At 40.2% G+C, this 26,258-nt stretch overlaps 1 protein-coding gene across 3 annotated transcripts in view; it reads left to right on the top strand.

Moving 5' to 3' along the window:
- The window catches only part of LOC134224720 (mitochondrial pyruvate carrier 1), a 39,370-nt gene that overhangs the window by 12,142 nt on the left and 970 nt on the right, over positions 1 to 26,258 (top strand). Inside the window, exon 3 of one of the 3 annotated variants that reach the window (XR_009983037.1) lies at positions 25,588 to 25,877. Coding sequence is in view for 2 of the 3 variants with exons in the window: in XM_062704261.1 (XP_062560245.1) it covers positions 3,601 to 3,809 (209 nt within the window). In the remaining variant the exon portion in view is untranslated. Of the gene's footprint in view, positions 1 to 3,600; positions 4,043 to 25,587; positions 25,985 to 26,258 lie in introns of those variants that run through there. The other 2 variants (XM_062704261.1, XM_062704254.1) reach the window with 2 other exon arrangements.

Here is a 26,258-nt window from a genome sequence, read left to right on the forward strand (position 1 = left end):
TCTTCCATATTACGATACTTTTTTCGCATAAATAAACGTTTTGAATGGGTGGCCCATACTGCCCCAAATGGTGGCTCATATTGCCCCGTATAGTCGGGAACACACATTGAAATCAATACATTTTCAAAAGTGCATTCCAACAATTTCCAAACGCATTTTTCGTCATTCATCGACGTTATATGAAAGGTAACATTCTCTAGTATAAGTCAACTACATTTGAATGATGTTTTTTTGAGCTTTTCAGCGCTTTTCGGAACGATTTTCTTAGGTGGCCCATATTGCCCCGATCACCCCTATTTCTGGATGCTGTCGAAAGTTTAGAGTTAGTTTCCCCTTGTCGGTACCAAATAGTTTTTCATGAAAAGATCCTAATTTTGAGAAAACCCGCGTTAAATGTCTTTCACCATACAAATTTCTGGCGGTTAACTTATGCTAACTATTTGCGCATATACGATTATAGCGCCTGGATGTGGAAGCGGTGGGTAGAAAATCAGCCACATCCAATAATTCATTCAATAGTGTTTCATTGGAAGTGCGGTGTTTGTGAACGAGTGATCATTGAGAATAAGTGAACACCCTTATTCGCGGAAGTATTTTTTATATACAAATGTAGGCTGTTTTACTTTATATTTGTTCCTTAATTTATATAATGTTCTAAAACATGTGGTATGTATTGGACCTCTAGTTTTTATCTGTAATAGCGTAGCATAATTTATGATTATTCTCTTAATTATTATAAAATTTGCCTTTTGCCTCTCCCGTAACAAAGAACTGTACCATTTAAAAAAAAATTTTGGCAGTGCGGCTCAAGGAACTGAGCAGGTGTGTTTGCACGGGGAATAGGTAATACGTTTGGTTCCCTGAAGCTAAAAACTCGGAAGACAATTGCATTTGGAAATTTAGACAATTTGTTTAAATAAGGAGTTGCATTCTACGAGAAACAGTACACGGTTGACCCTCTATTGAACTTGATTTAGTTCAACCATTTCATTAGAAAGTTACATGGGGATTTAATTGGTTGACCAACGTTAATGTCTTGCCCGATCTAAAAAACAATGGTATGAATTTCGATCATTCAACTTTTTGTCTTTCGAGGTATGGGCTACGCGAATACTCATACTCATTTCCTAAACTGATTTTTCATTATAATTTGTAGCACAGTGCAGTGATCAATTCATTCTAAATAAACAACAATAGATACCTACTCGAACATGATGGCATATCGTATCGGTTATTCATAAGCCTATCAAAAGAGTGCTTTATGTGCAAATGTATTAACATTATAAAAAGGCTAATGACAATAACAAAGGCGAACATACGCAACTGTGATGAATTTCTCATTATAAATTCACTCCATCACTTCTTTGACATTTCACACTAGCGCTTTGTTTTGACATTGATGTATTAAACTTGGTTGTGTGCTGCATATGAACCCGAAAGGGTAGTAGAGTAATTGTTCGATGGATTTTTAAGAATTTTTTTTACCTATACGTCTGTTTGTCTGTGATAATAAGCACAGAGCCATGCAATTATTTACCCCGTCCCACTTATGAAAATCCCTCCTGTGACAACTGTGGAGATGCAACAGCTGTCACAAATAATCCTTCCTTTCTCAGATGACCGTAAGGACGTGGCCGGCGCTGTTATTGTTCCTATAATGTATTGAACTCTTAATCTGTGCACATTGAGGTTGGATAGCTAATCCCAAGCCTCAGCTATTGGTTCCCTGTGCAATTGTTCTGGTCAATCACGGAGTAGCAACTACGAATTGTTGCGGTCATCAAGCTGAAGCTCAATATCTTTAAATATTTCAAATTATGATAAATCATTCAGATGATTTTTTCATGAAAAGCGATTAATCTAAGAGGAATTAGAAAGATTCATGAGAAAACGTTTGGTGAACTTGAACAGCTTTCGAACTATTTTTGATTAATTTTGTTCAAAAAAATCTGGAGTTCTGAAAGAATTTTTCGTAATTGAGAAAATTTAAATTAATTTGAGATTTTTTTCAATCCAGAATATTTTTCTATTTTTCTACATAGAAAATAAAGAATAAGTTCCATCGCTTTGAAAATTCAAATTTTGCAATAAAGGATGAAATTTTTCAAACTTTAAATGTGGTAGAAAATCGGCATCAATAAACAATCTTGAAAACAAAATTCTAAAAATTCAAAATTTAAACGCACGAGTATGCATTAAAACGTGTAAACTCGATTTAAGAAAGTGTTTTTGAGCAGTGGAAACAAAAATTTGGGTCCTTAGGGGTTGAATCCTAGAGTTATTTTCAGAAGACTATTTGAGATTAATCCTGTCTTGAGGAATCAAGAACAAAATCTTAGCCCTTCTTAGTTCCTCCAAGTAGAAATTGTGCTTCTGCTTTTTCTGTTCTATCAGAAAATTCTTAAATTAATTGATTGATTGTCTTTATTAAACAAAGTTTGCAGACCTAGACTGGCTCATCTTAGGAAATTCACTGTGACATGTGGCAAAACTGGGATTGGTTTATACTGAACGGATCTAAGAGCTTCCTAGTCTTCCCTTTAATAAAACAAACAAAAATTTTCTGATTTCTTGTTTAGATCCGCTAATATATTTTAGTATCAGTTCCTCAAACCGGGAGTCCGAAAATCGATTTTCAATGGACTGGTTTTGGATTCCGAGATGCTTTTCCTTAAAAGAAGTAAATTACCATTATATAATTTTTTTGTCACTGCTAATATTTATCACGTTAATCGTAATTACATCTATATTTCTTAAGTATTTTGAAGATGAAGATTCATTGACAATATTATCCGTTATATTTTAACCTCTTTTAGCATTCTCTAAATTGATTCATATTCGTTTCTTTGCCGTTTGTCTTCGTGATGTTATCTTTCGGCAGTTCGCTATTTTCCATATTTTTTTTATTCAAAATGCTTGTGTTTCTATTGTGCTCAGTTTTATCACCTTTTTGTAAAATTCATGTCATTTAAAATTTTCTCATTTTATATCACTTATAAAAGTACTTCCATCAATTTTACCTATTTACTTCCTTCCGTTAGAGTGAGATGTCAGTCCAAAAGTCTCAAAAATATATCAAGTTTTTCGGACTAATATTTTGTCATATTTTCTTATATAAGATTCCCTTGTTCATATGCAAATGTGACCGCTAGTTTTATGCTTTTTTACATGTTGTAGCTTCTTTTTGTCCATATTTCATTCATTATGGCTTTTCTTTTCATAAGTTTCAATAAATACGAAAGATGAAACTTTTTTCATCATCTACACTCACATGTGCTGAAAATATGTACCTTTTTGCAACTAGGGACCAATGTAATAATGAAAAAAAAATCTATTTAAGTGCGCTCCCTTTCGGTATTTACAACTTACAGACAAAACTTCCTGAGGTTTTTGTAATTGTCAGCAGTAAGCGAAACAGAGTGCCTGCAAAGAGATTTCTATCATTGTTACTAAGCTTCTTTCGAAAAGTCAAGCGCATGCATACATCAACAAGATACATTTGTGGCGTCAAACTGCTCCCATCAAGAATCGACTATTGGCCTACACCATTGGATTAGATTTACCGAAAAATTCTAAATTTGCATGCCGATTTCCTCTTAGCCCTCTGTCTGTACTCGATGATCTTCATACGGTTCGCCTGGAAGGTAAACCCTCGGAACTTGCTACTGTTCGGGTGCCACATTACCAACTTTACCGCCCAGAGTGTCCAGTGTGGCCGGTTTGTAAACTACACCTATCTGGGAGGCAACACGAAACAACCGGAAGGTCCAAGTGATGCTATCGCTCCTGCTGAGGAGAAGAAAAAGTAGCCAATCCTAAGGGTTTTAGATTGTTTGGAAGGAGTACAATGATCATTAATGGTATTTAAAATACCGATTGAAGGAAAAGTGTGTAACACGAATAATTACCAAGTAACTACATAAATGTGAAAAAATAGGAAAAGTCAGGTGTTTGTGTGAGAATAGGGAATATAATTCTGTTAGTTCGTTAGATTTAACAATTTCTTTGAAATTAAAGTTATTTTTGATGCTGTTTTGTGGAATTTGTAGCGTGTGCCAATACGTTCGTAACGTACTGTTATATTATAAAGAAATCAGTTTAAGATTAAACATTGAGCACAAAGAAATGTTTTGAAGAATACTCAACAAAAACATACGGGTTTGCCCCAATTTTGCTGATTCAGTCAACAAAAAACGGGATTAAGATGGTTATATTAACCCGATTTTATACCAAAGACCTTATCTAACATTCGAGATACTTTTCAGTTTTCAATAAATTAGCAATGATATATACAATTTTGCATTTTGAATAATGATAGTGATTCCAAAAAATTGATTTTCACGCCTCATTATGCATTATTATCCCATTACCCCAAGTGTTTCATGGATGAAATTCTGTTAATGAAAATGATGAAAACAAATGAAGCGTGTCAAATGCATTTAACCACAATGTGTGTTATATAACTCCAAATGATAGCGCGCAGTTGCGAGATCTTGATCAAGTGACCTTGGCTGTATACCATAAGATAGGAAAAGAAATCTGTTTTTAGAACCTATTGAAACGCCGATGTGAATCAGTTATTTTTACAATAAACGAGTTGTTCAAACGCAGATTCGTAGAGATGACATTCCATAAAGTATAGGGGAACTAGGTTTAAAATGCGCCAGTCAGCTAATACGAGCCATTGCATTTTCTGGGTTAATAGGCTAAATAAAGTTACAAAACCGATGGCAGCTGGCGCCTAAACATGTTTTTAGATCAACAAACTAAAAATAATAGTCAAGACATTTATAATGAAATTTTTAAAAATAAATTTGTTTTTTTCCGCTTTTTGATAAAATTTAAGCTTTTGGATTTTCCGCTAGATAAAAACAAAATTCAATAATCTTTGCACATGTCTGGAAAAACAAATTAGTGAAGATTGTGCCAAGTTACTAAAAAGTTAACTTTACTACATTTTTCATAGAAAAACTCACATTTAATTAAAATCTATGCATGCAGGATAAAACGCGCCCATCTAATGTGCTTGACTATGGATGTCATAGTTTGAGAAGGGCGTGTGCCGATAATAATTTATTTTTAAAATATTATCAATTAAAAAGTAAAAAAGTAAAAATTGAAAAGTGATAAAATAAAAGTGAAAAGGGATGACTGAGAAGTTATGAGTGATGAGAAGTGAGAAGTGAGAAACAACAAGTGAGAAGTAGGAATTCAGAATTCGACTAAAAAGCCCTAAATAGTTTTATAATCAATCGTGAATTGTAAGCTGGATTTGGGATATGAGAACGGAGGAGTGAGGTGGGACAAGCAAGAAAAAAGAATGAGAAGTGAGAAGTGAGAAGCGAAAGGCAAGCAGTAAAAAGTGCGAAATAAGATGTGATCAGTGAAAAGCGAGAAGCAAGTAGTAGAAAGGGAGAAGTAGTAAGCGAGATACTTTGTGTGAGAAATGAGTAAAAAAGCATGAAGAGGAATACGACAATTGATAAATGAGAAGTGAGAATTGATAAATTGATGTGAGAAGTGAGAAACGAGACATGAGAGGTGCAAGGTACAAGGAGTGAAATTGACGAATAGAGAAAAAAAGTAAGAATAGATGCGAAGGGAGAGAAGTAAATAGTGTGGAGACAACTCAGAATAGAGTTTTTTTCAGCATAGATTTTTGGGCATCCAATAAATCCTTTTGGATGTGTAGATGTAGAATATTATAAGTCAACGGCAGAGGTTTTCGGTCACCCAAGAAATCCCTGGAGTTAGGTCCTCTGATCTACACGCGTAACAAAAGTTCAGTTGGACTGTTTAAATTATGGCACATGTCCTTTTGGATGGTTAGAATAGAATGAGCCATCGTAAGAGATTCTGGGTAATTCAAGAAACCCCTGGAGTTAGGCCTTAAGATCTACACCCGTCACTTTAAGATTTATCGGACTATTTTAAATCTAGTACTGCAAAACCTCTTTTTGCGCCCAAAACGGGGGAGCGTAAATTGAATGAGAGCGTAACAAGAGGGAGCGTTATTTCGAATTTAGGGCGTAAAAAGAGAGAGCGTTATTTGTAATTTTGAGCGTAAAAGGAGGGAGCGCTATTCGGAATTTGGAGCATAAAAAAAGTTCTTGGTACGCCAAGAAATCAAGAAGTCATAAGTGGTAAAGATCCTTGATGACGCACAGTAAGACGTTCATTATCATTTTCAAGGCTTTAAAGTTTTTCGAGAACCTTCTGGAGCTTGGACCTTTGTTTTGTGATACATTGGATAGAATGCAACCATTGCATATGTTCATGGTCATCCAAGAAAACTCTGGAAAAGGCCTTAAGATCTACACGCGTAACCAGAGATCTTTCGGCTTGTTTCAAAAGTGGTACAACCCCTTTGTGGTACATAGAATAGAATGCGTCCATTGCACAGGTTCACGTTGATCCAAGGAAACTCTGAAAAGGATTTAAGATCTACACGCGTAACCAGAGATCTTTCGTCTTGTGTAGAAAGTGGTACAACCCCTTTGTGGTACATAGAATGGAATGCGTCCGTTGCATAGGTTCATGGTCATCCAAGAAAACCCTGGAATAGGCCTTAAGAGCTACACGCGTAACCAGATCTCTTTCGGCTTGTTTCAAAAGTGGTACAACTCCTTTATGGTACATAGAATAGAATGCGTCCATTGCATAGATTCGCGGTGATCCAAGAGAACTCTGAAATAGGCCTTAAGATCTACACGCGTAACCAGAGACCTTTCATCTTGTGAAGAAAGTGGTACAACCCCTTTGTGGTACATAGAATGGAATGCGTCCATTGCATAGGTTCACGGTGAATCAAGAAAACTCTGGAATAGGCCTTAAGATCTACACGCGTAACCAGAGATCTTTCGGCTTGTTTCAAAAGTGGTACAACCCCTTTGTGGTACATAGAATATAATGCGTCCATTGCATAGGTTCACGGTGATCCAAGAAAACTCTGGAATATGCCTTAAGATCTACACGCGTAACCAGAGACCTTTCGACTTGTTTCAAAAGTGGTACAACCCCTTTGTGGCACATAGAATAGAATGCGTGCATTGCATAGGTTCATGGTCATCCAAGGAAACCCTGGAAAAGGCCTTAAGATCTACACGCGTAACCAGAGCTCTTTCGGCTTGTTTCAAAACTGGTACAACCCCTTTGTGGCACATATAATAGAATGCGTCCATTGCATAGGTTAATAGTCATCCAAGAAAACTTTGGAATACGCCTTAAGATCTACACGCGTAACCAAAGACCTTTCGGCTTGTTTCAAAAGTGGTACAACCCCTTTGTTGTACAAATAATAGAATGCGTCTAATGCATAGGTTCAAGATCATCCAAGAAAACCCTGGAATAGGCCTTAAAATCTACACGCGTAACCAGAGATCTTTCGGCTTGTTTCAAAAGTGGTACAACTCCTTTGTGGTACATAGAATAGAATGCGTCCATTGCATAGGTTCACGGTGATCCAAGAAAACTCTGGAATAGACCTTAAGATCTACACGCATAACCAGAGCTCTTTCGACTTGTTCCAAAATTGATACAACTCCTTTGTGGCACATAGAATAGAATGCGTCTATGGCATAGGTTCATAGTCACCCAAGAAAACTTTGGAATAGGCCTTGAGATCTACACGCGTGACCAGAGATCTTTCGACTTGTTTCAAAAGTGGTACAACCCCTTTGTGGTACATAGAATGGAATGCGTCCATTGCATAGGTTCACGGTGATCCAAGAAAACTCTGGAATAGATCTTTAGATCTACACGTGTAACCAGAGCTCTTTCGGCTTGTTTTAAAATTGGTATAACCCCTTTGTGGCACATAGAATAGAATGCGTCTATTGCATAGATTCATAGTCATCCAAGAAAACTTTGGAATACGCCTTAAGATCTACACGCGTAACCAGATATCTTTCGACTTGTTTCAAAAGTGGTACAACCTCTTTGTGGCACATAGAACAGAATACGTCCATTGCATAGGTTCATAGTCTCCCATAAAAACTCTGGAATAGACTTTAAGATCTACACGCGTAACCAGAGATCTTCCGACTTGTTTCAACAGTGGTACAACTCCTTTATGGTACATAGAATAGAATGCGTCCATTGCATAGATTCATGGTCATCCAAGAAAATTCGGGAATATGTCTTCAGATCTACACGCGTAACCAGAGATCTTTCGGATTGCTCAACAAGTGGTACAAGCCCTTTGTGGTAGGGGCCCTCCTTAGCCGTGCGGTAAGACGCGCGGCTACAAAGTAAGACCATGCTGAGGGTGGCTGGGTTCGATTCCCGGTGCTGGTCTACGCAGTTTTCGGATTGGAAATTGTCTCGACTTCCCTGGGGATAAAATAATCATCTGTTAGCCTCATTGATATACGAATGCAAAAATGGTAACTTGGCTTAGAAACCTCGCATTTAATAACTGTGGAAGTCCTGTCTCGTCAGAGGGTCGTCGTGTCAGGGCTGTTTAGCGTCCCACCTAACTCCAGGACTTGGGCTTGTGCGCTTTGAGCGGCACACGGTCGCTTTGGCGGAGCCTACTTGCGGATTCATGCAGCTTTTTATAGAGGTTTAACAGGGCCCAGTGTCAAACCCCACCACATCCTAGGCAGGCGCCACAACTCGCAGATGGCCTGGGGAGAGATAACATGGGGAGGGCCTTTTAGACCTGGGGAGGGCCTTTTAGATTCACACGCGTAATCAGAGATCTTTTGGCTTGTTTAAAAAATGGTAAATGCTCTTTGTGGTATACAGAATAAAAAGCGTCCATTGCATAGATTGATGGTCATCCAAGAAAACCCTGGAAAAGGCCTGCACGCTTAACTAGAGATCTTTTGGCCTGTTTGAAAAGTTGAACATGCCCTTTATGGTACGTAGAATAGAATGCGTTATTTCAAATTTCCATGGTCATTCAGGAAACCCGGCAGTAAGACGTTAGGATCTACATGCTTAACCAGAGATATATTAACCTGTTTTAAATGTGGTACTGTTCTTTTGTGGTCCATAGAATAAAATGCATTCATGGCATATGCTAATGGTCATCCTAGAAATTTATGGAGTAAGGCTTCTAGGCTTACACGAATATCTATAATAACACGGTACATGATCTAATATAGCGCCGTTTTTTCTTTACGTTTTTATCGTGAAGTTATCTCGTTCCAATTTATTCACATTTTGCATTTCCAAGAAATAAACAGTTTGTCAATAACTGCCTAGAGCTAATGACAACAACTTGAACTATTTGGAATGCAAACATATACCAACAGCCTCCCGTTCGGGGTTAAACTGCAAATCATAACTGTATCGAGTTCATACATAGTTCTTTCTACCATGGAAACAACTAAAGCTACTTGGAATGCATACATTCACTCAGATGAGGTTGCACAGCTTGTTATTTTTTCGATAAATGGCTACGAATTTCGTAGATTACTTCGAACCCATGACAATAACATGCACCACGTGGAATGCGAACATATACAGTATTTACCCGATTTTTTCATTCTCCGACTTTGTCTACCCTGATTTTGTCGACCCCGATTTTACCACGTTTTCGACCCGATTCGTGGTAAACAAAAGTTTTTATTTTTTTTTGTCGTTTGTATTGTTTTCAAATAATACCGAAAACAACAATAAATTTCATGAAATAAATTTCACCGCCTGTGGTTTATTATGGATCATTACAGAGAATCTGTCAAGAATTTTGTAAGCCTGTTCGACAAGAAATTACGGGTTCCTTTCACGTATTTTGCCTTTTTCTATTTCATCCCCCCAAAATTTACTAGGATTGAAAAAATCGGGATATTACTGTACCAAAAAGGGGTCACAAAAAGTGTTTAATGCTCAATAACTACGTCCATTACGGAGCCCACGACAACAAAAAGAACTACTTTAAAGACAAACATATACCAAGAAGGGGCCACACAACTTATTTGTTTTCAAATAACTACCTCCATTAAAGAGGTTGATCCACCGACCTTGATTCTATGGAGTAGACTACCTGGAAATCATGACAACAACAAGAACTACTCGAAATACAAACATATATCAAGAAGAAGTCACACAATTTGTTTATTCTTCAATAACTGCATCCGTTTCGGAAGGTGATCCACAGACCTTGACTCTATGGAGTTTGAAGACTACCTGGAGCCACGACAACAACAAGAACTACTTGGAATACTAACATTTACCAAGAAGGGGTTACACAACTTGTTTATTTTTCAATAAATAACAATAAATAACTGCCTCCGTTACGGAGGTTGATCCACAGGCCTTGACTCAATGAAGTTCGTAGACTACCTGGCACCAATGACATAAACAAGAACTACTTGGAGTACAAACGTATACCAAAAAGGGGTCACACAACATGTTTATTCTTCAATAGCTGCCTCCATTACGGAGGTTGACCCATGGACCTTGATTCTATGGAGTTCGTAGACTACCTGAAGCCCACGACAACATCAAGAACTACTTGGAATACAAACATATACCAATAAGGGGTCACATAACTTGTTTATTTTTCAATAACTGCCTCCATTACGGAGGTTGATCCACAGGCCTTGACTCTATGGAGTTCGTCGACTACCTGGCACCAATGACAACAACAAAAACTACTTGGAGTACAAACATATACTAAAAAGGGGTCAAACAACTTGTTTATTCTCCAATAGCTGCCTCCATTACGGAGGTTGATCTACAGACCTTGACTCTATGGAGTACGTAGACTACCTGGAGCCCACGACAACATCAAGAACTACTTGGAATACAAGCATATACCAATAAGGGGTCACATAACTTGTTTATTTTTCAATAACTGCCTCCATTACGGAGGTTGATCCACAGGTCTTGACTCTATGGAGTTCGTAGACTACCTGGCACCAATGACAACAACAAAAACTACTTGGAGTACAAACACATACCAAAAAGGGGTCAAACAACTTGTTTATTCTCCAACAGCTGCCTCCATTACGGAGGTTGATCTACAGACCTTGACTCTATGGAGTTCGTAGACTACCTGGAGCCCACGACCACAACAAAAATTACTTGGAATTCAATTATATACCAAGAAGGGTTCACACAACTTGTTCATTCTCCGACAGCTGCCTCCATTTCGGAGGTTGATCTACAAACCTTGACTCTATGGAGTTCGTACACTACCTGGAGCCCACGATCACAACAAGAACTACTCGAAATACAAACATATACTAACTAGGAGTCACACAACTTGTTTATTTTTCAATAGCTGCCTCCATTACGGAGGTTGATCCATGGACCTTGAAACTATGGAGTTCGTAGACTACCTGGAGCCCACGACAACAACAAGAACTACTTGGAATACAAACATATACCAAGAAGAGGTCTCACAACTTGTTTATTCTCCGATAATTGCCTACATTACGTAGGTTGACCCATAGACCTTTACTTTCTGGAGTTCGCAGACTACCTGACACCAATGACAAAAGCAAAAACTTACTTAGAATACAAACATATACAAATAAGGGGTCACACAACTTGTTTATTCTCCAATAGCTGCCTCCATTACGGAGGTTGATCTACATACCTTGACTCTATGGAGTTCGAAGACTTTCTGGAGCCCACGACAACAAAAGGAACTACTTGGAATACAAACATATTTCAAGAAGGGTCACACAACTTGTTTATTCTCCAATAACTGCCTCCATTGCGGAGGTTGACCCATGGACCTTGACGCCATGGAGTTCATAGACAATCTGGAGCCCACGACAACAACAAGAACTACTTGAAATACAAACATATACTAACTAGGGGTCACACAACTTGTTTATTTTTCAATAACTGCCTCCATTACGGAGATTGATCCACTGGCCTTGACTCTATGGAGTTCGTCGACTACCTGGCACTAATGACAACAACAAGAACTACTTGGAATACAAACATATACCTAGAAGGGGTCACACAACTTGTTTATTCTCCAATAGCTGCCTCCATTGCGGAGGTTGATCAACATACCTTGACTCTATGGAGCTTGTAGACTACCTGGAACCCACGACACCAACAAGAGCTACTTGGAATACTAACATGTACCATGGAGGTGTCACACAACTTGTTTATTTTTCAATAACTGCCTCCATTATGTAGGTTGATCCCCTGGCCTTGAATCTATGGTGTTCGTAGACTACCTGGCATCAGTGACAACATCAAGAACTACTTGGAATACAAACATATACCAAGAAGGGGTCGCACAACTTGTTTATTCTTCAATATCTGCCTCTAATACGAAGGTTAATCAACAGACCTTGAATGTATGGGGTTCGTAGACTACCTACAACCCATGACAACAGGTAATACCACTTCGCATCCAAGTAATCTTTGGATCCGCATGTAGACCTAAAGGCCTATTCCAGGGGTTTCTTGGATGGCCAAGAACTCATACTTTGATCACATTATATTCTGTGCATCGCAAAGGACAAGTCCCATATTTGAAACAATCTAAGAAATCTTTGGTTCCGCGTGTAGACCGAAAGGCCTATTCCAGGGATTTCTTGGATGACCAAGAACCTATGCTGGGTACGCATTCTATTCTATGTGTCATAAAGGGCATGTACCATGTTTAAAACCGTCCGATCGATTTTTTGTTGCTTCTATAGACTTTATAGCCTTAATCCAGAGATTTCTTGGACTATCAAGAACCTATGATGTGAACACGTTCTATTCTACGTATCACAAAGGGCATATATCACATTCGAAGCAGTCCGATAGATCGTTGGTTACTCATGTAGACCGTAAGATCTCACTTCTTGGAAGTGTGATACATGTACCATGCACAGATAATCGTGATTTGGCTCCGTAATGCACAAGGTCACATGCGCCCACCAAATAAATTAAAAAATAAACATATCTTGTATGCACACATCAACTAGTTACACGAAAATTTAGCAAAAAAAAAATTAATTTACATTTCATTGCAGTGGAAACGAGAATAGGACATTTCATAAATTGATACTTGATTCTTCTGTCAGTTCACTGCTGTTTGTTTACATTTTTAGGCTGGCGCGTTTTAGCCTCGGGGTGGCGCGTTTCAACCCGCATGGTTTGAAATTGCACGAAAATGCAGCGATTCAAAATAAAATCGTTTTCTCGGAATATAATTGGTTTTTCGTCCAAATTTTTATTCCGTATCATAGATGATAAGTTAAATTAGTGGTTAACACATTGGAAGTACATAATTTCGACCATTATCATCGTTAAATTCGAAGATTTGCTTAGGGGGCGCATATTGAACGTCCCTCCCCTATCCAAGTAGGTGCGAATGTGATACGTTTGAATTTAATCGCAACGAACAGTCCGTACTGGCATGGGCGCATATTAAAATCTGAAATGATGATATTCGCTGGAACGTACGTTTACTCAATAGGGCACTGCACGGAGGAATCTCGTTCTTCTTTCTCTTAATGATCACGAGTAGTTTTAACAAAGCTTTACACTTTGTCATCGTCTTGTCAACCTGTTGCCGAAAACGGAACATGTTTGGGGAATTTTTAATGGCGGAAAATGAAGACCTGAGTATTCGCAGCGTTGATACAAATCTTCCAGCTGAAGAGGTACTCTGTCAGGGCATCCAGCCATCGTTGGAGTTTTGGCACTAGCGCTCTGATCATTCTACCTTGAAAGACGATAGAGGTGACATCTGCAAACAGAGACAGAATACCGACTTATGGAGGTTCTGGCATATCGGAGGTGAATAGGCTGAAAAGCAGGAGCCTGAGGATACTGCACTGGGGGACGCCAGCGTTGATGTTGTACACATTGGAGCTCGCTGCGCTGATTGAGACCCGGAATGTCCTTGCGGACAGGTAATTTTTCATGATGGAAAGATTGTAGCGTTGTAGTTTGTACATCAGGCCATCGTGCCATACATTATCGAACGCCTTCATCGCCATCGAGGAACGCCACGGTGGATGTTTTAGAGACAGACTTGGTCCATCTGAGGACGTTGGTATCTGTGGTCAATTGGTGCACAGTAGGGTCGATCCACCGTCGGAGACAAAACTGCCGACCAAAGTAACTGGCTGTGAAGCGCCTTTTCAAACAGCTTGGATAACCCTGAGAGAAGGCTGATGGGGCTATAACTTTTCGGAGAGGAAGGATCCTTCACAGGTTTTTGGATGGAGATAACTTTACCTGACTTCCAGGACGATGAGAAATATCTGAGTCGAAGACACTGATTAAATATCAGCGAAAGGTGCTCGAAGAACGGAGCACTCATATGTTCGAGTTTAAGATTCAGGATGCTGCCGAAGCCATGTTTTTCGATTTTCTGCTATAGGTTGTCAATTCGCCTGCTGAGATCTCCAACTTTTCCGAGAAGTCGTTAGAAGTAAGATAAATTTTGTTAACATGCTCGTTAACGGCTACTTCGCGAGGACGTATTTCGGCGACCATCTCTGCTAGCAAGAGATCCTTAAATCTATTGTTGTCTAATCGGGGGAATGGGCCAAGGCTTGAATATTAGATTTTTTGTCAATTTCCAGAACAACTCATTAGTATGGGAGAGCGCAGATCTTATAAAAAAACAACTATTTCTGAGGTCAACCATTCTGGCCAGGATGATTTTTGTCAAAAAATTGCAACGTATCTTAAGGGTGTAGCTCAGTACGCCGGCACTGCGTTCTAGTGACATTTCGTAGACGGATAAAATTTTTGGTGAGTGTATCAATGGTTAGGATGTTGCTTACCCGCCGAGCCGTAGGCACATGCTGTTCACGGGCCAGGGAAATCGCTTCTTGGATGGCGTGGTGTAGCTCGTCGATATCTTCAGGTGTGGCCGGACGTCGCTGGTAGCCGATGCCGTCGTCCACGCATCTTTGGAACCGACCTGATGATAGTTTCGCCGGAACTGCCGATGCCGATTTACCGAGAAACCCACTTTCGTCACCACCGGGTAGTACAGTCCCATCCCGATTTTGGCAACACCCGTTTTTGTCTACCCCCGATTTTGGCAACACCCGTTTTTGGCAACATTTTCTTCCCGATTTTGGCAACAACCTTGAATTTTTTTTTATTGCTTTTTAGAGCTAAAACTTTTTTATTAATATCTAATAGGATAAACAAAACCAAAAGTGAATGTCATTAGGGTTTATATGCGTATTATGGGCTCTGTACGAATAGTGTGCACTTCCACTGAATTAATGAACCACCACTCGTATTACCGCTCATTGCAAACAATGTCTATTGAAACTTCTCTGCTCTTTTTATTCACGTTTTCCATGTCCCTATTCACACTACCCTAATCTAACCAGCCCACCGTAGAATGTCGTATTTTTTGGCATCTCACTGATTTTGTCGTCGATAAGCTGACTTACACCGTTGTACAAAGTACAACATCTATTAAGCGAAGCCCGCTGTTTACATCACAATGCAACCGATACTGCATGAGTGATCCAGGAACAAGCAATCCCAGTAGGTTTATTTGCTAGTGATTGGCACATTCGATTTTCTAAATGCGCTGTTTAGCCATCAAGTCGTTTTGCTCATTACGCGCCAAGAAACTGTCATTTTATCCGTCTTTCTGCTGAATTTCCATATATAAAATAAGCAACAATTTTATTTCAAAGAATCTTATTGTTTGAAATTTACACAAATTTATCTAGCGATTAATATCAGAGCACTGTTGGCTTTTCCATTGTCCTGATGTGTCAATTGCATAACGAGCCCTTTGATTCCAGCATGCTTGCCAACAGTTCAACAGAAATGGTAAGAGTTTGGTAACATGTCATCGTATAGCTCTCAAGTAGGCATTGAAAAAAAATCAGATCTTGAGAAAAAATCGGGTTAATCTAAGCCAACTTGATGCTCTTCCGCGAGGCAAGTAATGAGCTTCCTAAGATCTTTGAAATTGGACGTTAGATGATTTACCGTTTAATGGTCTTTAACACTCACCAATGGAAGCCTATTGAGTTAAGCTTATCAATTGATAACCCAACAATGAGCGTCGTTCCGGTGCGCTGATAGCAGAAGCCATTCAAGCATTCTAAAAATGAAGACCTCTATGAGTCTGGAACTCTAGTACTACACTGAATGGGAGGCGTTGATACTTTCTCTCGACTATCTTATCGTTGCTTACATGGATACCTCACCAAGGCTTGGCTTGTTAGACGGTGTTGCTCATTGTTTATCACAGCTACGATCGCTCCTACTCGTTGTTTGGCATCCATCTGAGTGAGGCAGTTCACTCATTGGCTATGGATGTAGCATAGATTGCAATAAATCAATGCTCACAATGCTCATTCTGACTTCCAATTTCTGCTCTCGAGTGTTCTGTTTGTGATGGCGAAGTATCAGAAGTGGCTCTTGTGAAGTTCCCATGAGATCGCTGGTGTAATTCTAGCTACTTCGAAAGGCGAGTGATGCGTCACATGTGGTTTTATCATTATTTATTTAGCCTAAGGCCGGAGTGGCCTCTACGGTACATAACAGTCGCCTCCGTCCACTGCTATAAGTTACCAGTCACGCAGTCTACGGAGGGTCTGTAAATCGTCTTCCACCTGATCGCTGCACACCTTGCCTTCTTGTGCCTGTCGGATCATTGTAGAGAACCATTTTTACTCCAAGTGCGCGTTGGTCCTCCACAAGCATAGTCCAGATCTCGTACTTAAGCTTTCCTGCCACGTCGCGTCTCCGAATTTGTCTGCAGATATCGTTATCGGAGGTCAAGTGAGCCTAAGTACACGAATTCTTCAACCACCTTGATTTTGTCGAATAGCCGTTGTCTTCTCTTGAACCTACTTCGTCTTCAACGTATTAATCACTAGTCCGATCTGCTTTGCTTCCCTCTTCAGTCTGATGTAGGATTCTTCCATCTTTTCAAAGTTATAATAATGAAAGTAGTGCATGGAGAACTGGAGTGCGATGACCTGCAGCGAGCACCAGTAGGTTGACTGCTATCGAGTGTCAGAGGTGGCCGCAAATGGTCCTCCAGCTTCAACTTGGCCACACTATCACTCGTAGTGCGAGGTGCACATAGTGCTCATGGATCAATCATTGCCGCCTAAAATATTCCTGGGTTGAGTGCTAGGAGACCGACTAGTGCAAAGGGATTTGATTTTAGTGAGTCGAGTGTAGTTAACCCATACTTGCACTACGCTTGACCAATGTGCAGAATGCAGATTTCCGTTACCATTTTCTAAAACAATGGAACGTCTTATGCCTTGCGTTCTTTTTTTTCATAATGTCAACAAAAATTGTGCACAGAACTTTACTCTCAATCACACCGACCACAAGAAAGTTTGCCTCTATCAAAATCCATTATACAAGAATCCGAAATATGTAGCACATTTAGTCATCTTGTATCCGTCAGATGGCTATTTGATTTATATAGTGAATTATGATAAAAACAAGCATTTCGGTGGACTAAAATTTATATGAGATGTCTGATTGAAGTCAGCACTTCAATGGACTCTTATATAAACGTTTTTTTTTAACACTACAATTTTTTGTAAGGACATGGCCGTCGTTATTGTTAATTTCAAATATTATTAAATTTGTATTATGAAATTGGCTAATAAGTTACATTATCGTTTGATTACCATTCTTGAGTTTGTTTCAATTTGTTTGAGCTACAATCTTCGAGTTATGAATAATATCGCAAAAATGACAATTATGATGCACGTGCATCACTTAAACATACTCCGCATACCTTGTAGTACATATTCTAAGTATTTAGCTTCAATCATGCAAACAAAAAAAAATTGAAATTTTGTATGAAATTTTTTTCCCGTTTTTGGCAACATCCCCATTTTGGCAACATTAAAATCCGGTCGTGTTGCCAAAATCGGGAAGGGACTGTAATTTGGGCAAATTCTTGGTAGACGACCGGCTGTGAGATGTGGTCGTTGTTAGTGATGTACAAGTCTATTGTCGAATAGTTGCCGGACCAACTCTGCCAAATAGTGGGGGCATCCGGGCTTAGGATCGTGTATTGGCCTTCCTGCATGTCGTTGCTGGTTCCGTTTCGATTACAGCGGCTGTTTCCCCAGACTTGATCGCGTTAGCTTGACGATGTTCCTCCGATGGGTGGCCGAGGAATCATCGCCGGCTTTAGCTTTAGCGGCCAGCAGAGTCTCACGATGCGAAAGTCTAGGATGTAGACTCCCTCCTCCTCCCTGCGCATGTGCATAAATTGAGTTTCAGACATAGTAATTAATTTCCATTCCGGGTGGAATAATACCCGGCACAGAGGCAATTAACTTTGAATGAATTAAACTCGAGTGGGGATCTCTCTTTGCTTATGTGGTATGTGGTTGGGATCTGCCGACCAACTCGCACAACCTCACACAACCCTAATTCATGGAGCGCAGTCGCTGATGAAGCAAGTGTGTAGGACCCAGACAATACTGAATAGTCATCCTACTTGGTTGGCATTGTACAAAAATACATGTGAGAGAGTTAGTTCTGAAAATGTATTGCGAGAGTCTGACTACGAGCCTGGTGCTAGGAATTTGGTTTCATCAGTACCCGGTAAACTGCAGAGTACGACGGAGGTCCTTCGTAGTTTAGTAGGGAAAGCATCTGTCTAGCGTACTGGTTTCGTGGGATCAAACCCCACCGAAGGGAGCGGTTTCCTTCCAATATCTTTTCCGAACTAAATCTATCACATGTAGTGCATATGCATAAATCGAGTTTCAGACATAGTAATGAGAACACGTTGTTTGCCAGAATATTCCCGGGCTTCCATTTGTGGTGTGATTTGACACCTTGCAAGCAACCGAGTCTCCCATGACGGGTCTGAGAGAAAGCAACCCCAACGCTACGAAGCGAAAACGTAAGCACAGCAAACGGACGAGAAAAACACTTGGAAAAAATGAGCGAGCAAAATGCACGTCCGTACGCGCTGATGTCGTAACCTGCACGCAAAACTGAAAGTATGCTCTTTTGGGGAATCAAATTTGATGCATCTAAAGCATAGGTTTTATACATGTTGCCTGTTTTTATGCATAAAAGTTAATCATTTGTGAATAAAAGATAGTCCACATATTGAACTGTTAAACCATCAACCTATCGAGCAAAGTAAACAAATACTTATTGGCATTGCGGAAGTATTGTGATCGCCTGACAATTATTATGGCGATTTTAAACGCAACAAATAAAATATTTGTTTTAGAAACAGCTAATAAAGCATTTTAATACACCTCCCTATAAAGAAGCATCAAGAACCCCGATAGTTTGCCGTTTGGGGATAACTTTGGTAAGGGATTAAAAGGCTTTAGAAATGAACACTTGCGTGAAATCATTTGAAGATTTGAACAAATTGACATGAGCATCGTTCAGAATCAGTGTTAGCAGTGTTGCGCAACTTTACTATTACAAACATTGACCTAATCAAGAAACGGAAAACCAAATCGACAACGTTCTAATCGGCGGCAAGTTGCGAATATTGAATCCGACCACTACCTAGTTGCAGTATGTCTGCGCTCGAAACTCTCAACACGCGTCGGAGCCGTTCGCCGCGGCTAAATATTGGACGGCTACAAGACGGTAGACTTGCCCAAGACAACGCGCAGCAGCTGGAAGTCGTACTCCCAACTGAAAAGCGGGTAGGTGCAGCTTCTCTTGAAGATATTCAATCCGCCAATGGAAGCACCCAAGGATGTTATCGATCATTTAGTGATCTGCGTTTGATCATTTAGTAGTTTGCCAATAACTCATTCCATAGGCTAAATTTCAAAATGTGTTGTATGGTGGACTTCTAGTGCAAAGGTTTATCTACAACTCTGCCTAACAGTTCGTTGTTTGAATTTCACTAATAACGGAGCTATAGCTCCAGTAGCAGTAACTTATACTAAATGATTGCAATTTTATTATCATTTAGTATAAGTTACTGCTACTAGCGCTATAGCTCCGTTATAAGTTAAATTCAAACATCGACCAGTTAGGAAGAGTTGTAGAAAAACCTTCGCACTAGAAGTCCACCAAACAACACATTTTGACATTTAGCCTCTGTAATGAGTTATTGACAAACTACTAAGCGATCGAACGCAGATTACTAAATGATCGATAACATCCTTGGAAGCACCGCAACCACTGCACTAGGCACAGTGCCCCACAGGATCAAAGAAATGACTGGTATGACGGCGAATGTGAGCAGTTAGTGGAAGAGAAGAATGCAGCATGGGCGAGATTGCTGCAACACCGCACGAAGGTGAACGAGGCACGATACAATCGAGCGCGGAATAAACATAACTCAATTTTTCGGAGGAAAAAGCGCCAACAGGAAGATCGAGACCGTGAAGAGACGGGGCAACTGTACCGCGCTAATAACGCACGAAAGTTCTATGAGAAGTTGCATGGAAGAATGAATGGTGAAAAGCAATGTCAACCATTCCCGTCCCTGGCAAAACAAATAGCATAGCATAGTTACGGTGTACTTCGTAGATTGGACACTAGTGATACTCATGTTTTTCTTTTGAAATCCTTATCCAGGTTGCTATCGGAAATCAATGTGGGTGTGGTCCTTGATTTCAATCTAGGATAAAAATCACAAAAGCATGAGGATTTCTACTCCTGGCCATGCCCATCTTCACCGTAACTTGGGAGGGGAAGGAAATGTTGGTGTAGTACTTACTTAACGAGAGGCCCCCGACTCAGCGACACCCTCATAAGTACCACGGAGTTGGTCATTGGGGTATTCATTGGGTCAGGATTTGCCTGTAGCTGACAATATGACCGTGGTAGATCTTACACTGTTACACACCACGCAAAGGTGTCTACCCAGCATTCCCGTCCCTGGCAAGACAAATGGACGAATACCATCGTCGACTCGAGCGAGGGGTGTGAGGCTGATATCCGAAAAGGCAATGCAAACGGCTGAAGCTAAAGCGAGCAAGAATAAGGAAACCCGAGTAGGTCATCATTGCAAGAAGCCTGGCCATTTGTGCCGGAATTGTAGGAAGTTGCAGGCCTCTAAGAAAGAAGGCGATTGTTCGAAAAGCGAACCGAAAAACGAAGGTACCAAAGCAGCGCACAGTGACAATCGTAGTGTCGCGTTTACTGTTGGAGAAAAGTGTTCATCGTGGGTGATCCATTGCGGGGCTAGAAGTGTCCACATTACCAACGATAGGTCATTTTTTGCCCGTTACGTTGGGATATGGATACTTGGAAGTAGTGTGTGACGGTGTGAATCCGGCCATATCGTCAGGCTCAGTACAACACTGGAGCTGACAATATGGCGTCCCTTACCCCGAATCCCAAGGTGTCAGGCGACCCGTGCCAAGGGGATGAATGACCTGGGGGGTGAAACAATTAGCCAGGTCGTTAACGGAGCCTGTGGAGGTCCCACAGAGTGAGGGCTGCTTCGGCAGCAAGCGGGTGGCTTCTCAGAAATAGGAGACATGAAAGGGTCTGCCTCGTAGCTGAGGTACACTGCCAAAAATATCTATATAAGATATATGTGTCGCCGTTATAAATTTTTGCAATAGCTTCACCCTAATATAATCGATATAGAACCACACATAAATTAAATAATTGCTAATTCGAGACCACATATAAAGTTTATTTGGATATATATTTTATTAGTAGTTCGCGTGGAGAATAATTATGTCTGCACTGATATACATCATAAGTTAAATCTATGGATTTTTGCCAATAAATATGTGTGGATTTTTAGTAGTGTAGGAGCGGCATAGGAGCCACCAACCTAGGGTCGCCTCCGGCTTGGTAGACAAGTGGTGCCACTCTGTTGCAGGACGGGGTGAACACCATACTGATTGAGGACTGTCTATGTTGTGAGATGGCAGGGTACCTGTAGGATTCTTGCAATCATTCAAGTGGCATAGGCAGGTGAGTGTTGGGGCACATTTGGTGCCAGTGTGTCTTGTGCAAATGTGTTGCATGGGGAGTGTCGGAGAGTTGAGGCGCATACGTGCACTTGTGTGTGGACTGGAGAGGAAGGAGTTGGTTTTAGTGGGTCGGGAGTGGTGATCTTATCCCCACACTACCTGGGTTCGCCTCCCCAGGTGTCTGGTTGCAGATTTCCGTTACCTTCGTTAAAAAAAATAAAAATAAAAAATTAAAAAAAAGGTCATTTTTTAAGGAGCTGCGGGGATTGGCTGGTGGCTGGATCACAGTAGCCGATGGCAAGAAGACCCAGACTAAGGGCGTAGGAAGCGGAGTGGTGATTGGCGTGGATGCTGACAACAAACCGATTCGTATCACTATGTCGGACGTCAAGTACGTGCCGGAGCTGTCAACGATTCTAATTTCCGTCGGCTCAAAAGCAGCTGACGGTGGTTTTGATGACACGAGTTACTGAGTGGTTGATGCTGCGGGTAAAATTGCGGCAGTAGGTGGTCGGTGTGGAAGTTTGTATCATCTGTTATGTGGTGAATCGTCGTTGAAAGTGAACGAAGGGCCTCATCTGTTGAATTGCCAACACCAATGCACAATGGTCCCAGAGTTACAATGGGGATCTTCGCAGATTCTACAAGGAAGGGCATCAAACCGCAATTCACAGCCTCGTACTCTCCTCAGCAGAATAAGGTGGCTGAACGGAAGAACCATTCCATCACCGAAATGGCAGCTTGTATGTTAATGGACGCTGGTCTCGACAAGCGTTACTGGGGTGAAGCGGTGTTGACGGCAACATACCTGCAGAATCGTTAGCCCTCCAGATCTGTACCGAAAACACCATACGAGCTTATCCGCGTTTCTCTTATTCAGGCCTCTAATGTAAACAATCCATTGAATCTGGACGAACATTTGAGAAGGTAATCAATTGCATCATAATTTTACATTCATGTAAAATGCATGTTGGAAATTGTGTAATTAGGAGAAGGATGCACAACAAATCAATCTCAGATGCATGTTTGAGGTTGTTTATGCGTATCACTATAATCTGTGCGCTGTACAGGTATTGAAAAGGACGTTAATATTTTGTGGAAATATATAGAGTTTGATACCTTTTGAAATGTTTGTGTACTTTGTACAAAATCAGATCTGAGCGAATGAGTAGGCTCTCCGTAAAAAAAAGAAGCGAACAGCTAGAAAAAGAAGTCGATTTGATTTATGACATTTGAACCTTAATAGTTTCAATAAATTTAGAAAATTGCTGGAGAATTTCCGAATCGATAAATAAGAAAATCTAGAAGATCTATCGGAAGATAAAGAACGGTGTTGGATTATATCCAATGGGGGGTATATTTCCGTAATTATGATTCTCCGACGCGGAAATGACAAACACTTGATCCGTTGTTTGAGGGAGAATATAATTTTCCTATCGGGAATATATAATAATAATTCATAATGATTCATAATTCTAAAACAAATTTATAACTATATGTACATAATTTACAATGCTCCGCGAGATGGGTTTGGTGAACTCCTGAAGCCATGTACGCATATTGCTTCTATTAGTTTTTAATAGTGAACATTTAATCTACTCACGTTTAGTTCCCGTTTGTATTGTGTTCGTATCAGTAGAGCAAAAAATAATGGCAGTCCGTATTCTGGTAATAGTTCAAGAGAGACGTGACGAGATTTAGGTTACCTAGTATATAAGGATAGTTTTTTACACCAAATATTATAGTTTTATGTAAATATTCTCACCAATCCAGCATGTAGATAGTAGGCACTAATTTAATATTCCAGTTCACTAGACTTAAGTTTAATTTTAGATGATTTTACACTATTTTTAAGGCTTTTTTAGGATATAATTAGTACTGCGTTTTAGACTTTGTTCTAGAAATTTGAAAATCAAACCCCACTTGTGTTGTCCCATTTTAACATAACAGTCACTTTCCAGATTTTGATACACTTTTAGCATAGCATAGCATAGCATATGTGATTGTACAAATCGTGGGTGGCTATACAATGCTCAATTGAGCAATCTACTGTATATTGTCGCAAATTGGTACTTGGGATTAGTACCTTTTCCTATACAGTAGCAGTTGTATACCTGGCCACGTCCTTACAATCACGGAAGGAAGGGAAGGAATGTTAGTTCAACATCTACTAGTGAAGATGCAGGGAACCCATACTACCTTCATAGATGTCTCGGGAAGGAAAATTTGTGTTAGTGGGAAAGGTGAATAATAGGGAGCTCTATTCGAAAATATAGAACGTTTGTCAATAACAGTATATGCTGTAAAAATAATAAAATATATTCATCAATTTACTTACGAACCGTCCTAAGGAAAAACAAAACAAAACACAAAATTTCGGCAAATCGCGCGATCGTTCCGCCGTCCGAAACAAGAGCCAACTCGCACTGCACTAATTAACTTTATTACCGACCGCGCAATGCAAAACACAAAATTTCGGCAAATCGCGTGATCGTTCTGCCGTCCGAAACAAGAGCCAACTCGCACTGAACTAATTAACTTTATTACCGGCCGCGCAATGCAAAACACAAAATTTCGACAAACCGCGCGATCGTTCCGCCGTCCGAAACAAGAGCCAACTCGCACTGCACTAATTAACTTTATTACCGGCCGCGCAATGCAAAACACAAAATTTCGGCAAACCGCGCGATCGTTCCGCCGTCCGAAACAAGAGCCAACACGCACTGCACTAATTAACTTTATTACCGGCCGCGCAATGCAAAACACAAAATTTCTTTCCAGATTTTGATACACTTTTGCACAAAAAATAAATGAACCGTTTGTTTGAGAAACTGCATATGTAACAAATATGTTTGGCCTAAATGAGATTTTTATATATTCTGAATCCTCGTCCAAAAATACGTATTCTGGCAAAAAATACGAAAAAAAAAAGTTTGTTCAGGAATGTGTGAAATTTTTTTCGTTTGTTTGAGAAACTATATATGTCCACGCACTTTGAAGAGCAATTATGGAGTCCTGCTTACAGTTTTAGCACCAGAAGTGCCCCAGGGTGTTGAGTTTTGCCAAAAACTATTGATCTGTATCGAAGAAATCAAAAGATTCGGTGCCAATGTGTTCAAAAACAATTTTTTGTTGTTTTCTCGAAATTGTGTAAAATGGACTTATGCAGTTTCTCAAACAAATGATTCAAATATAATTATGGTCCATTTAATAGTTCCAAAGCAATGTTATACAGATGAAAAGTATTATGCCAAATTTTCAGAAAGTTTGCAGGTTTTTTCAATTTATTAGATTCTTTGGGGCTCTCCTTTGCCGTGTGATAAGACGCACGGCTACAAAGTAAGGCCATGCTGAGGGTGGCTGGGTTCGATTCCCGGTGCCGGTCTAGACAATTTTTGGATTGGAAATTGTCTCGACCTCCCTGGGCATAAAAGTATCATCGTGTTAGCCTTATGATATACGAATGCAAAAATGGTAACTGGTCTTAGAAACCTCGCAGTTAATAACTGTGGAAGTGCTTAATGAACACTAAGCTGCGAGGCGGCTCTGTCCCAGTGTGGGGATGTAATGCCAATAAGAAGAAGAAGAAGAAGATTCTTTGTATTTCTCCATGTAAAAAGAGTTTGGAAAATTCAACGGCATATTACTCAAGTTGAAGAAAACTGACGAATAGGGGCAGCATATCTTATTGCACTTAAAATAGCAATTCTGGAGCCATTTTGTATCAGCATTCAACTACACGTATTAAATATGAAATCTAACACCCCCCATTGCCTCGTTACAGCTCTGTGCCTTTATTCGATGGTCTTCATGCGATTCGCCTGGCAGGTGCAGCCCCGGAACATGCTGCTGTTCGCATGCCACGTTACCAACTTTACTGCCCAAAGCATGCAGGGCGCCCGATGTTTCCAGTACAACCACCTTGGAGGTAACAAAAGCGCAACGCAACAGCCACCAGCAGCCAGTGGTGCTGCTGCGGAGCTGAAAAAGTAGACAAAACGTTACGAAAATCTCATCATGCTGAAACGAATTATCGACGGTAGCTATCGAATCGATCGAAAGAAAGGAAAATGTGTGTGACACAGGGTTGTAAATATTCGGCAGCACTGGATGAAGGAGATGTTTCTTTATATCATTTTTTTATTTTCTTCCTGCTTGGAAAACAACCTCACATTCCCGGAGAGGCAGAAAAGTAAACAACAGAACTCACATCACCCACAGCGCCGCGAAGATGAAATTTACCACAGCAAAATGTACACATTCACCCAGCAAATTGAAAAAATTCACCACGCGTTTAAATGGGCCACTCACAGTCATACGGTAAGGCGCGAACTGAGCAGCATGTCAGAGCGACTTGTGAGTGGCTGAATGCGAAATTGAATAGTCGGTGTTGGAGATGATTTTTCGGCTGCACCCAGTCGCACTCACCACGGCGGCGATAAAGGCGACAGCAGA

The sequence above is a fragment of the Armigeres subalbatus genome, chromosome 1, assembly GCF_024139115.2.
Source record: "Armigeres subalbatus isolate Guangzhou_Male chromosome 1, GZ_Asu_2, whole genome shotgun sequence".
NCBI classification, from domain to species: domain Eukaryota; kingdom Metazoa; phylum Arthropoda; class Insecta; order Diptera; family Culicidae; genus Armigeres; species Armigeres subalbatus.